General features: G+C 36.3%; 1 protein-coding gene across 5 annotated transcripts in view; it reads left to right on the top strand.

Annotated features, from left to right (window-relative positions):
- The window catches only part of LOC103474999 (cell adhesion molecule 2-like), a 153,686-nt gene extending 141,796 nt beyond the window's left edge, over nucleotides 1-11,890 (top strand). For 4 of the 5 annotated variants that reach the window (XM_008426348.2, XM_008426346.2, XM_008426350.2 and 1 more), the window contains 3 exons: nucleotides 6,404-6,430; nucleotides 10,747-10,869; nucleotides 10,969-11,890. In XM_008426348.2, the coding sequence (XP_008424570.1) occupies nucleotides 6,404-6,430; nucleotides 10,747-10,869; nucleotides 10,969-11,087 (269 nt within the window). In that variant the 3' untranslated portion in view covers nucleotides 11,088-11,890. The remainder of the gene's footprint in view (nucleotides 1-6,403; nucleotides 6,431-10,746; nucleotides 10,870-10,968) is intronic. The other variant, XM_008426347.2, reaches the window with a different exon arrangement.
- Nucleotides 11,891-15,444: the final 3,554 nt, after the last annotated feature.

Here is a 15,444-nt window from a genome sequence, read left to right as displayed (position 1 = left end):
GTTTATAGGTTTTATTAAATTAATCGATGAATACAAATTTGAAACAAGAGCACTGTGTTTTTGAGAAGAACTTCTTTCGACAGAGGGGAGTTTCTCGCCTCACAAGTCATTACTTGATGCATAGCGGGATCTTTGGGAGACTTAGAGGGGCTTTAGGATAAGGATAAAGAAGTGGCACTATTTTTCTTTCAAATCATGTTATCTCTGTGCTCTGTTCTGTTATTCAAAGAGTATGCTGAGAGAGGACAAAGTACGGTCGATATTATCCTATCATACCTGCTGCCCTTTGAGCCTTTTGTCACATTTCGTAGCTAAGCGGCTGCTTAAGAATTTGTAATATTATTTCAGATTTTTTTTAATAAAAACTTATTGAATTTACTAGTACTGCAAGGTTTTTATATGCTCAGAAGCTTTTTAAGTCTTACACAATCAACTAAAGAAATGTGAAGTACATCTCTCAGTAACCCTCGCACACCGAGGTCCTAGTTACTTGGAAAAATGAAAAATTGAGTCAAGCAGGTAAAAGATGTGTTTGACAGACTCATTTCCACTGATGATGACACTCATTCTTCAGGGCTACATAGTGATGAGCTGAATTCTTGCCAGGTCTTTTCGGATCATCTCGGCCTCTAAACCTAATTTGCTAATGACAGGGAAGCCGAGGAGCCATAAATGTCATCCATCAAGCACAATTTATCACTGTCTGAAAATACTGCCTTTAATAAACCATCCCAAGCACAATAAGAAACACTGGATACAAGACTTTGAAGCTGCATAAAAATTAGTTTTCCTAAATAAAGATGAAATCCCTGTGAGGATGTAGCTTATTTTGTTTACGTTTTACCCTCACATTACTCTGTTTTTGAATTTACAATTTCATCTCAATAGACTTGAATTTGTGTTAAATAAACTCTGAACTCTTCTACTTCTGAAAGTATTTGCCCCAAACATACTTGTTTTTTTTTCCGTTTGTCACATTTAAATGTCTCAAATCATCAAACAAATGTTAATATCAGACAAAGAGAACCTGAGTAAATCTGAAAGACAATTTACAAATAATAATTTGAGATCGAGAGGGTAAAATCAGTCTTCAAGCCACACTAAGCCCATGTGGAAAAGTAATCTAGTATCTGGTTGTGCCATCCTCAACACAGCAACAACTTCCCTTAGCAATGGCGATAACTGGCAATGAGTCTTTTGAATTGAAGTGGACGAAGTATGGAGATTATTTAATTCAGCAGCACTGTAGGGTTTAAATGGCTTGTTAAAGGTCATGTCTCCTGAGTCTTGCTGTATAACCCATTGGGAATGGGCTGGAGGTCATGAACTGATAGCCTGATATTGTTCTTCAGGGCAGGGGCAGAATTTATGGTTTACAGATCCAGATAATTATCCATGTTCTGAGACGACGACGTCTCATTTTAAACTGCTTCATGTTCTCAGGCACTATTTAAAGGGTTTCTTCTTTCTACAGATCGGCTAATAATTGAGCTGGATTTGAATACTCAAGGGGGGCAATCACTGTTTTACACAAGGCTAGACTGTTTTTTCTAATAAATGAAATGGCCATTTGAAAACTACTGCTTTAACGTTATTATGAGAATTAATAATGTTAATTCTCTGGAATTAACATTTATTACAAAAACCAGCAAAAAATTAAATTAAACATTTCTTTTTTTATGTTGTGCTGACCTATAAAATTGACTCCAGTAACTTCACATTTTCAAAGCATGACCAACCTTCCATTTGTCAATTTTTTAATTTTTGTAATGCAGAGATTCCATCATCAGTTCACTCAGAGCGGCATTAACAGGGACACTTGCACCCTCACCAAGGCCCCAACTCTTCATGCACTCACAAACATGATACTGAGCACACACTTGATGATTGATGAGCTAACAACCAAGCTATGAGCTAGAAAATAGACTTGTTTCAGATGATGAATTCAATGTGCTCTCCTTTTCGCTTTCCCTTTTTATACACAGAACTGTTTTATTACACTGTTCCAGATTAGTTCAGATATTACAGGAGCAAGTTATCACATTATTTATTTAATATTCACAAATGACTGCACAAATAAAAACATATTTGCAGAGGTGGAAAATAGAAAACTCAAGCTGTTTGGAGTGTTCTTATGCTGAAGGGTTTCTACCTGCTCAACAAATCAATAAGCATGCACTTGTGCTACAATGATTGCCAAAATCATATAATCCATGTGCAAGCTTTGGTTTATATCTCTGAATGTTATTAGTGCAGTAGTGTTTATGCATGACTGTTTGGTACTGATCCACAAGAGCACTCTGCAGGTAAAATATGATAAATGCTTACCTTGACAGTCAACACAGCTTTTGTCTTATAATGGGAAAACATAAATAATGAAGAAAGATTTCAGATGCAGTTCATTTTGATAAGTCATAAACTTTCTTTGGAACAATGATACATTTACTTGTAAACAGCCAAAGGTTTTGTTTTTATCTGATGCTTTTAGTGAAATGAATTCTGTTTGTCATTAGGATTTGTCAAACATGTTGAAGGAACATTTGCAAGGCTACTTTAACCATTTCAAAGCATTTGCAAAATTGAATCGACTGCAGCAAAGAAAATCAAAATGTTGGAAATGCTGTTTAGCAACTCCAGAAAAATGGTTTACATGTTTGGAATGAGGAACCTATAGTAAACCTAAAACAATAATGTCCACCACTGGGTTTACAAGGAAACTTTGCTGTCACAACTTTAATCTACGCCAACTTTGCCAGCATGAAGAACTTTAAAAAAAAAGCATCCCTTTTCTATATTTTCTATAAATAAAAATGTGATTATTGTGCTGAAAAGTGAAAGAAATCTAACACAGGGTTAAGCTGTCAAAGAATATCTCGACCTTTGGACATCTTAAGGAGCTCTGTTCAATCTACTTTGTAAAAATAGAAAGAGACTCTATGGCAAGACACAAATTTGGTTTTCACAAATACTATTAAACCTGTTTGAGCTTAGATTGATTTACAAAGAAGATTGGGGAAAAGAGTTTAAACTTTAGATGTATAAATCAGATCTCAAAACAACTGCAGCTACAAATGCAAAAAACCTGATTCTACCAGGGAGCTGAATAAATACATGTCACATTTTCCTGATATTCCTGATAACCTGATAATCTATTTTTTTTTTCTACCTTACAATTTTCTCATAAAATATATAGATCTGTCACTAGATCGTATTAAAATGCATTGACATTTTTGGCTGTAATATGCAAAATCGTTTTCGTGCTAAGAATAGTTTTTCCAAGATATGGTAAATTAGGAGTGGACAGGACAAATGAGCAACAATAACAAAACAAACATTAAAGATGTATGAAGTCCAGTCAATTTGACAGAGGAAGTGCAACTATTTAAAATTGAAACAGTAACAGTTTAAGATTTAAAACACAGGCACGGTTTGAAAGATTTCCATTCTTGGTTTCTTAAGATGAAGTGGAAAGCATTAAGTAAAACAAGTTCTGACATTTTCAGTTCACATTGGAAGCTGTTCCAAGAAGAGGGGGCAGAGAAACTGAATGCCCGCGCTGCCGCACAAGAGAAACGTAGAGAGACAGAATGTCACAACGGCATAACGACTTTTATTTCTCAGAAGAAATGTGTGTAAATAAGTAGTATCCAAGCCAATAAGAGCCTTGTGAAATCAGTCATCCAGTGTGATTATCGTCTTCCATTCCAGGAAGGCATGCCAGCTTTAGAATGTAGTTCATAGTTCACAATGCTGGAACTTAATTATTAGGAAAAAAATGTCAAGTTGCTATGTCCTCAGCACAACATCAAAGCTTTTTCTCTAAAGATATGTTATGGAGACAATGATAAGTAGGCATATGACCTAAAACATATGCAGAGCATTCAAAGAAATATGCAGGTACCAAGCCCCAGGCACAGATTGACTCAACAGTCACTCAAGACCATAAAAATAGAGTGACAAATCTGTTCTCTCCCTATGACTAAGAAAGACTATGATATGTGCGCTGCCATGTAAAAAAAATAAAAATCATCAGACACTGAGAGCTTTAATCCAGTTCTCAATTGGACTTTAGAAGAGAACTTAAAGGCCCACTGAAAGCTGCGTTCTGCACAAATTATTACCGCATGCAAGAAGGATTTGCTCTGTCCTGTTGCTTTTCTAATCAGCCTTGGAGATCCCAGACATTCAGTTGCAACCCAGTATTTAAAAGATATGTATGATAAGATGTAAAAGCCTGGCTAAAGAGAACATCAAGACCAGAAAGTTCTACAAAATTGCACAGTGGGTATTAACAAAAAGGCTCATGCAGGATGAGCTTAATGCTGTGTTTAAAGAAGCTGGATGTGGAGTACAGCACTGAAAGATTTTAAAATGTTACATTGATAATAAAATAAAGGTGATGTAATATATACACATATATAATGCAATATAAAATTGAGAAATTTGGAAAAGAGAAAGTCAGGATAAGATGCTATAACCTAGAGAGCATTGCTGGGCTTGTAAAGCTCTTCTGTTTTCACATTGAATGGTTACTTTCCAGAGAGCACAAGGTAGATATATTTTCTGTAGTGACTGTGTGGTGAAGGCTTTGCCCTTTTGCTTAGCACAATGCAAAGTTGGATTTGCGGAGCTCTTGCAAAACCAATAAATTAGTTTCAGAAGTGTCATTGTCAATTTAGTATAAAAATCCTTGTACAGAAAGTGGACTGCGTAAAGTCAGTGGGTAGTCACTATGAGTTTATCTTTAAAAAAAATTATGCAGGGCTACATATGGATGGAAAATGTACTAGAAACTTAATGCCTTGTTTTGTAGATACTTGGAGGAGAAAATAATAAATCCCTACAATAGCCTTATGTTGTTGAAGTTGAAGATATTGGAAAGTTACAGTACTGACTAGAAAAATATCTGCTCCAACAATTTACAATGGAGTAAAAACATAAAAAAAAGGCTGCAGACAAAGGTCTAAAACACCTGACATTATCCCATAGATTTACTCGATACTATCCAGAACGTAAAGACAGCGGGTAAATCAGTCATAAGGTAGTGGACATCGAAAGAGCCACACCAGGTCCAGAAAAAGAGGTGATGGCTGACCAACTGTATGTTGTCTGAGTTTGATAAACTGGACATAAGGCCACCAGTGAAGAAAGGCAGCCCCAAGTAACTACTTTATCGAGAAGAAACTATAAGAGAAGAATGAGACAATTCAAATGTAAAAAATATAACAAAGGAAGAGAAATTTAGGTCAAGAGCAGCACCATTCCACACCCAAACACAAGGAGAGCCTTCCTAGGAATATTCACAAAAGACTGTAATTTATAATATAAAACACTTTATAAAATATCACCTGTTTATATAAACTTTATAACCAATTCTTTGTCCAAAGTTTGACTGTTAATCATGGCACTAGCGACTACTAACAGTAGCTACCACTAGCACTAGCTTGTGCCCACTTCTTAGTCGGTAAAATGTTATGTGAAAAGAAAGCAAACTCATTCAAGTAAGACCTGCACATTATTATAAAGAAATATTTTAACATTTCCTATTTAAAAAAGGTTCTGTAAATATGTGTCAGGTCATTCTGTAGGTTAAAAATGGTGACTTTTGAACAGTGAGAGTCCTTTCAGACTTTTCTTTCAACCCAACAGACAAGGTCACAATTGCCCTATTGGTTGGTTTAAAACTATCACACTTCTGTCTGAATAGCACAAACCCAGAATTTGGACTCAATAAAGAAACGTTTCCTAAGAGATTAAAGGCCTGTGCATTCTGCAAGAACCGAGAAATGTATCCTTTCTCACAGAGCTGAAGTTCTCACAGTTTGTTCTCGACACATAAGCATGGCAGTTCTTTTTACTGTTGTTGCCCCTGGCAGTTCGTTTTACTGTTGTAGCCCTTGACAACCATTGGGCAGTTGGTCAGAAATTTGTGAGTGTAGTAAATGGTTGACTTGGCCTTCCCTGGGGTACTGTAACGGAGTGTCTCGTGAAGTTTAAAATATCTTCAACAGAAGATATTTCTTGCCAACTTGAATGGGTAAACAAATTTCTTGTTTCTTGTGGAGTGTACACAGGCTTTACGTATTCCATGAAGAGAAGGGGAAACTCGTGAATTTAATTCCTCATTGCTAATGTTGGGTAGAATGCTAGACATGTACTTTGAGTTATGTAAGAACATGTATATAACATAATCTTCTGTTGCTCACCTAGGGGATCATTTTTCTTCATTCTAGCTCGGCACGACAGCAAGCTTCCCTTTTTGTCACTTTTGCACTCAATTAAACGGAACCCAGGAACCCAAGCTATTACCTTTTGCTTTGAAACCTGTGGTCACCTTTTATGTCATGGTGTTGTTCCCCTCATCTTTTTCTACTGCTGTCACTGTCTACAACCATGGCAACAGCCAAAGACTTTCCAGGCCCTACAACAGGTAAATATCCCAATGGATGATCATTGCAAGCCAGAATTAGTGTGTGTGATGCTGGAACTGGCTCTGGGTCAGGACACATCATGGCCTCACCCTGCATGAGCCAAATCATCAACATGCATGGATGCTCGCTCTGCTGACACTAGACGCTTTCTCTCTATTCATACCACGGACTGCATAAGTTATAACACAACATGTTGGTATTTTGGTTTGCCTTTTTCATACTAAGTTATACCTCAGAGAGGGAAAAAGTGGACCTTTGTGTGATAGTGTTGTTAAGTGTATCATTGAGCATACAAAAATGGAACGGAAATTCATAAATTTTTTGTGGAGTCTGTTCATGTTACGAATTTTTCAGAGATATTTCTGTTGACTATGCGTTAGGTTATTTTTGCCTAAATCTGCTTGATACGGTGTTTATCGCTTAATCATATCTGATGTGTGTGCTGTAGGTTTAAACTAAATGGGCAGTAAAATTAGTATGACAAAAGGGTTATTTTCTAAATGTCACTTAACATCAGATCAGCCAAAATGCTGCAAGGTAATTTGCTGGTCTCTTTGTGAGCGGCTTAACCAAAGTGGCTGCAGTTTTCCAAGAGATGCATAGAACCAAAAGTGGTTGGTGTCATGCCACTCCTGCTGTAGTAGCATATGTCGACTCTTTTGTGATCATCCGCGACTCTAGAATGAGATTTAGTGGCATATGCCAAATCAACAGCAGTGACTCACTGTCCTCAGATGGAATGCTGCTCATGTTAGAACGACGCCAAGAAATTTTCGACGCCTCAGACTGTCACATTAGTACTGCTTGCTTGGTGCTTAATATACATTGTAAAGCAATTAGCCAAGCTTTATTGTCAATGGAGTGCTATGAAAAGTACTTGAGGAAATGTAATAGCACCATAATTTCCGTTGCTAAGTAACGTCGTTATGAAAGGCGGCATTTTAAGGAAATGCTTTTCAAATGTCTTTTAAATAACAAAATGAGTGAGCTATCTAATCAAGTTAACTGAAAAATCGAGCAGTGTATTAATATCACATTTACATTGTAATCCTTTCAATAATATGCCAAATTAACACATACTGTTAGGACACCCTTGAAGTATCAGTCAGAAGTTGCATGACAATCTGATGTTAGCAGAGAAAAAATGATTTAAAATCAGGAACAAAAATTAAATTCTTGGAGAATGCCATATTACTTTTGGACACGATACAATATAAATCCAGAAAGGAATACTGACACGGCAGACATTTTTGGTGAGTTTTAAAAACAACCAAGGTTCAAAATTGTGCATGCAGTGCACTTCCATTCATATTTGGTCATACATCCTTTAGCAAGTTACAATCTGACCACAGATTCTTTTGAAACTATTACCACACTTCAGGCATGCTTCTTGTTGAATATTTGACCACTTTTCTAGGTACAACTCTTCAACCAGCATAGTTTCAGCTTTTAACAATAAGACAATGGGATCATTGTCTTATTGGTGCACCCACTTGTGTGAAGGTTTTTAGCACCTGATCCAAACTCTCATCCTCAGATAAAAGGTGAGGATGTTCAAGAACACTCCAGGAGCTACTCAGACTCGAGCCACCTTAAACTTAAAAACTGCAGGAGTGTTGCTTGCTGGCAACGATGAATCAAAGTTAACATCGCTTTGGACTGAAAGGGTGCCAGTCAAGAAAGAAACTCCTGCACCATAATTTTAATTATGCGCAAATGAAACCTACAGTTGCCTACGTAGACAAGTCGGGGGTCTTTTAGAGTAAAGTTTTATGGTTGTAAGTGATAGAAATGAGCTATTTGATGAGATGAGATGATGAGAAAAATGTAGGAGTTAAAGTAATAGCACTTTCAGATGTGGTGGTGTTGGTACCATGGTGTTGGCCTGTTTTGAAGCCAGCCCTACTGGTCCATAATGTGGAACACAGAAGATTCTTCAGCACTCCGCTCTCCACACGAGACAAATGTACCAGTAATACAAGAAATAATAATAAATAAAAAAAACAAACTCTACAACGTCTCAATATAATCAAATTGTGGTGCATGTTTGCATTTGGACCAAAGTTTACTTGTTTGCACACCAGAGTTCAGATGAGAAACACCTGCTGAAAGCAACACGCTATACAAAGAAACCTGCTTTTAGCTGTGCCGATTTCAAAAAGTTCACAAATTCAAACTTCTTCATCCAATTTATGTTTTTTAAAACATTGAATTCGAATATTGTACAAGACTAAATAAAATCATCATAAATGACAAATTAATATAACATCATCAATGCAGATAGTTGGTGTAAATAAACATTGCATTAATTACAAAAAAAATCAAAAGTACGCTTCTGTAGAACTGGTAACTGAACCAGAAAAGTTTCCCCATCAGCTGTTTTGTGGTATTGGCACTCTTTAGTTTCCCGTTGTGGCTTTCTGTGATGTATTACATGTCATTCTGCTGTTTTTGTGGTCTTTTTCTTAATTTTGCTTTTCATTTTAGCTCAGGATAGAAATAAGATAGGATTTATTGGTTACGTGTTAACATTTACAGAGCATGTTTGGGTACATGTGGTTGCCTATTCCAGTTTGTATTTCGTAAGGAAGTGCCAAACAATAATTACCACAGTGACGAGAGTGAATGTGAACATGTCACATGACATTTGCTTATGCCATCTGTTGACAGCGGATTCACTGGTACGAATCATTATACCCATCAACATCTAACCAAACTCAGGTTACTTTGGAACGTGATCATTGTCTCAAAACCTGATGTTGCCGCTCATGAGTCCCTGTATTGTATTTAAAATGCATGGGATTTAAAAAGAAGAAGAAGCATGACACACAACTTCATCCTTTCAAGTTTCGTATTTTGGGATGGTAAAAATCTTTTGTGTTTACAGGGTTTGTTAATATATCCGTCATTTCCCAGGGTCACTTTGCAAAACTGAGCATGAGCCATGGCTATTTATCAGGTTGAGATAATGAGAACACAAGAGGTGCACCATAAAGACACAGGCGCTCAGTTTATAATAGGACGGACACGGGGGCATCATACTGAAGCTTGAAAAAAATGCTGTGCTCGTTTTCTGCTCAGAAACCTAAATGCGCATTCTTTTCTGAAAAAATGTGTCGATAAACAAGAAGTATAAAATGAGCACATTCAACTCTGGCAATATTAAAGCATTTCTTCTTTATGGTAGCTTTTTATAGAGATTTGTGGTTGTCTCTGAAATTATGTGTGCAGTTCAGGAAGATTTGTTCATTGTTTTGGTCACTGGTTTAATGGGCACACAGCAATTTTCCAAACATTCTTCTTCAGTTGAGTTCTAGTTATTACATTTATGACTGCAATTTAAAGTTAAATTTGACACTTCAAACTCAGTCATCAGTACAGAGCCCAATGTCCACACAAAACAAAAGTAGTAGTGGCAAAAATATTCATAAAGTGAAGACTTGTATAGTAGTTTGTTCAATGAGGACGAGGAGGCCAGGAAAACTGTTGTTTCTAGGAGCAGTAGCTTGTACACCCAACGATCTGGCACACAGCTGAAGGATTTTAAGAAGTGCTGTCGTGAGTCCAGTCTGCCTGTAGCTAATCACAGTGGAGAATTACCATTTCTGTCAAAAATTGTACTTGAAAACACAAAAAAAGTGCCGGCATTTTGATTTGATTGATGACATAACCTCATTGTTTTTGCAAGTCTCACTACTCTCCATGTAATAAGTTTGTTTGATCCATGACAGTTTATCTGTGTCTCACCACTCTTCTTTAAGGCTGTCTGCAGTTAGCTTACCTTAAACAGTTTGCCACTTGTCCATGAAAAGTTAAATAAGCCTGGATATATAGATTTTTTTTTCCCCCATTAAATCTAAGATTCCTTTTGTTTCATAATCCTAAGGCAAAGTTGTTTCCATGCAGCTCACTGTTTTTGATACGAAACCACACAGGCAGTCGACAAATTCCCAATACAATATTTTAGTTTTTTTTTTTTTTAATCAAGAAAACTCTTTGAGGTTTCATAAAGAGTTTTTGGGTCCAATCCCATTACGTTTATCTGGCAGCGCCTTCCTGTTTTAGTGGATGTGACAAAAATCTCTTTTGGTTTCAGAAAAGTATGCTCTAAAGAACGGCTAACTGTTTTCGAGACTTTTAAATTTTCTGGCTGAAAAATATAAAATAAGCTCCTTAAAATCGACATCTGACATTATCTTCAGCATACACACTGCAGCCAAGTAGTTTTCTAAATGTCAGAAACTCTTAAGCAGTGGCATCTTGCTATTGATTTTGTTCCCTCGCATCCATGCCGTCTCTCATTGTTTTCTTTCAGATCCTAATGCTTTAGGACAGCGTGGACCTGACCACGCTTTAATCGGCGGGGTTGTTGCAGTCGTGGTCTTCATCACCTTGTGTTTGATAATAGTTCTTGGAAGATATCTGGCTAGACATAAAGGTAAAAGAGGTCACTTGCTTTCTTTTTTGTACTGAATGAAAAGACGCTGTGAGGTTTTCCACCGGTGGGTTTTTGATTTGTCTGCATGTATATTTACAGGAACGTATCTAACACATGAGGCCAAAGGAGCAGAGGATGCCCCCGACGCTGACACGGCTATTATCAACGCTGAGGGAAACCATGTGCATGCAGAGGAAAAGAAGGAGTACTTCATTTAGACCTCTGGCTTCTTTCTCCTTCGTTTCAATGTTCAACAAGAGACATGCAATTTCAAGCTGCCTCAGTGTTACAACATGATCTGGGTTTTACTCCTCATTTATCTTTTTTTCCAGAAAACTCCTGCTTGGTTTAACTTGACTTTAAAATAGCGTTCTCCTTTTGTAATCAATACAAACTAATGGTTGGATAAGATTTTAGTTTTCTGGTGCCTAAACGAGACGTTTTTTTTTTTTTTCCGCATTTCTTTCATTGACTGCATTAACAGGTTTCTCTACTCTCTTACATAACTGTAACTGTCTGCAGAATTTTTAAACACAGGAGGGACAGAAGATGTGCTCGATTTTAAGACAGTCAAGGTTGAGCTTTTCAAAGTGTTTTACTGTGAGAACAGAATAGCTGAAACGCATCAGTTTATGAAACATTTACATAATATGACTTTTCTTTCTGAATTGAGCAATTGTCTTGGATGTCTCCTGGATTTTATCCTACCATAGCCATAATGTATGACATAACATGACAGACACTTTGATATAACAAAACATAGAAGCACAATCTATGCGATTGTCCCAAAAAGAAACCATTTCCCTCTTAAGAAGGTGTATACTCTTACACCTATTCGTTTTCAGTTGTCTTTTATCTTGTTATTTTATACTATGAAAGTCGGAATTTTAAAGCACAAAGTCTGAGGACTAAAAAAAACAAAAGAGGGAAAATACGAGAACTGTATCTTGTCTCAGGATTCAAAATGAGTCTAGATGGAGAAATGGAGTCGGACGTGTAATAAAGATTTTGGTCATCATAATGGATCAGGAATATTTGTTTTTTTGGTTGGCTATTTAATGTAAAATCCAAACTGAATGAGTGGACTTTGTGGGGCTTTATTATTTATGTTGAATTTTATTGAACAACAACTATGCTTAATGTGTGGATATTGCTGTAAAATACTTTGCTAACGTGAATATTTGTGAACAATATTGTTGAATCTTGGGATCCCTGGCACATTACGTTTTGTTTATTAGCATATACACTATTTAATATATTCCACATCTCATGACTTTTTTTTCTAGATTTATCTAACCAGTTTGTTTTGCCACAAGCCATGTATATAGCTGTGAAACAGTTTATGTTTCCTTACAGATTTTGTCTGTTTGTGTTTTTCATTTTATTATGGCAAATGTTTCAGATCAAACAAATTTTCAACTTTGACAAGGGTAACTTCAAAAATGACAAAATGTTGTTTTTAAAAGCTTACCAAACCAACCTGGCATTAATCTATTTTTTAAAAATCCCCCATCTTATTAGACCACAATGCATTTTTTATTCAGATTTTACTTGCCACACCCTGGTTTGATTATTTTCCGAGCAATATAATCGATAAATAACTTCAATAAAACCTGTCTGACAACATTATGTAGGCTAAAATATGCCACAAAGCCACACATTAGGACCCGGTCCACATAAATTCAAAATCATTTACATCCATCAATCTGCAAAGGGTAGCAAAGTAGTTCTTGAGGCTTTGTTACACTGACGAACCACAGTGAAAGCTTTCATCCACCAATGGAGAAAACATGGAACAGTGGTGAACCCATCCAGGAGTGGTCAGCCAAACAAAATTACTCTAAAGCCACATCTAGAACTAATCCAGGAAGTCGCAGAAGAACATCTAAAGTACTGCAGGCGGCATTTGCCTTAGTTAAGGTCAGTCTTCACGATTCAGCAATAATAGGATCAAAAAGAAAGAAATAGTTATGGGATAGTATTGGGATCAAAAGATGGAAATCTGTTCTGACAAAAAGAAAAATAACACAAAGTGAAATGCCAGTTTCATATTTGCCAAAAGCTATCTTGGTTATCATGGAATCCTTTGGGAAAATGTTTAGTGGACTACAAAGAGTGGAGCACAACCGCATTGTGATGGACTGGCTGCTTTCAGAGAAGCACGACTTACTCTATGGAACCATGAAACCAGCTCTCTAGCACGGTAGAAAATCCTCCACCTTTTGGCGTGGCCTAGTCAAAGTCTGGACTTAAATCCAAATGCAGCGACGCCGAGTTTGTATTTACTCAGCTTATCTTGAAAAAAGCTGTTTGAAGATCTGAAACATTCCAGTGTGTCAAAGCAAAAACAGAGAAGATCTGAAAAGGGGAAAATACTTTTTCACGGCACACCAGATGTTTTCAGGAGAGGGAAGAGGAATGCATTCCATTCCTGTCACGTTGAGTGTTTTCACACTTTTGAAGGTTTCTTCAAACAGGGATTCTAATGAATTACTTACAATTGAAAAAAAAAGACTATGTATTTATTATTATGACTGATTCAGATTTATTATATGATACTATATTAATTAGTATTATTGTTGTTAACACTGAAGTAGTTGTCTGACATTACCTTTTCCATTTTACAATTCTGTAATTTATCATGAAGAACAGTACAAGGATCACCGTTATGGCCTTTGAGTTTGCTGCAAACAGTACATGACATGACATGTTGAGGACCTGGTGAATCAAACATCCTCAAATTGTATATAATCATTGTATCAAAGAAATTGAACCACATTCCCAATGCCCATACATGTTATTTTATTGGTTCCGTACGATGCTATAAATAGTCATTTTGTACAAAGATTGAATTGCTGTAATTACTTTGCTTTTTATGGAGGGTGTCTGAGGTCTGCTTTATCTCTCAGTACTGAATATTCATTTTTCAACTATGCCACTGTAAAAAAAGAAAAAAAAAGAAGAAAAAAAAAAGGGACAAAGTGCGAATTAAAAACATGAACAACTTGAAAATTGTAATTTTGTTGTGACTAGATTTGTGGTGTGAAAAGAAAACTCAAGATCAAAGATTTTTACGTGGGAATTACAGAGCTCTCATACCTGCAGTCATAATGTCAGTCTTTACGTCTTCTGGTGAGTGAAAATGGCATATTTTGATTGACAGCGCTTAGGCTAAAGCTGCACTGCAATTGTTACACAATGGAACACTAAATCTTGCTCAGCCTGCAGTATAACATATGTATACAAAGTGCCTAATTTTAGAAAGATGGATGGAGTCTCCCGCTTCCAATCATTTAACGAGTACTTGGAAAATAAAAATAAAAATCCACATGATTTTCTTCCCGTTTCACGGGAAACAGAGTTCAATATTATTAGAGATGTCAGCAGGCTGCCTTTTAAGTAGTTTTGGATTTTATTTGCTTTGACAGCTTTGACAAAGTAGAGAAAGTACTGTGGGAAGTGAAAACTGAACATAAGGTGCTCGCTTGAAGCTTTGCGTTATGAACTTTTGGGATCTGAACCTTTGGACCCCCAACAGAATGTTCCTTTATGATATATAGTATTTGATTAAATAATAATCAACTCATGATAAGTATTCATGAGACAAACAATTGAAGTGTTATTTAGGATTTTACTGTTATAAAAAAAAAAAATCCCCATTTGTCACAATATGTTTCTTGGGTACATTATGTGATAGACCGAAACAATTTAGTGCATATTTATGAAGGGAAAGGAAAATTATATAGATTTACACTTTTCAGCTGTTTAGAAAACAACTGAAAAGTGTGGCATGCATTTGTATTCAGTCGTCTTTACTCTTGACGCCCCTAATTCTCTTGTCTACTATGACGTATACTGCTGCCTTTCTCAGTCAGGTCATCTTTGTGAAAGAGGTCTTGGTCTCGGCGGCATCAAGCAGTGGGAATGTTTTTTTCTCAGCCAGAACAAGGAAGCTGGTTAGAGTTGATGGGAAAATGGACAAAGTTAATCCAGCCATCAGAGGGACTCTTGCAAAACACCATTAAGACATTTATTTTTAAAAGGCTTTATAAACCATGTGTCTATTTTCGTTAGAAAATAGATACATGCCTTTGTGCCCTGCCTTTGTCATGATTCTTGAACTGTCTTTTTTCATATTATTACTTTTTGGACTTTATTGTTTACAAGGGGAAAATTACTGTGTTTCACTCTTTTTTTTATTTTGTAACTTGAATTTTAACAGTGTTGTGTTTTTTGTGTATAGGTTCAGGGTCTTATTTTAGTGTTTGTGTTTAGATTTTTATTTAGAAGACTCTTCTGTGTCCTGTTTAGTTTCACTGTGTATTCAGTCTGTGTTCATTATTCACTTTCCTTCAACAGTTCACTCGTGTTCCCCACCCATGCTGACACGCACCGCGTTAATTAACTCACCTGTTTGACATTCCAGCAATTACTCCTCTCTGGTATTTAAGCAACTGTTCTTTTTTTTCCCCATTCCTTGCTTGATTTACATCATTTCTGGTTCATCTGAGTTTTTTTCCCTTAACTTTTAACTTTTATGTATTAGTTTTTGTGTGTATATATATATATATATAT

Source organism: Poecilia reticulata, linkage group LG13 (assembly GCF_000633615.1).
Source record: "Poecilia reticulata strain Guanapo linkage group LG13, Guppy_female_1.0+MT, whole genome shotgun sequence".
Classification (NCBI taxonomy): Eukaryota; Metazoa; Chordata; class Actinopteri; order Cyprinodontiformes; family Poeciliidae; genus Poecilia; species Poecilia reticulata.
This window is presented reverse-complemented; position numbering and strand designations above follow the sequence as displayed.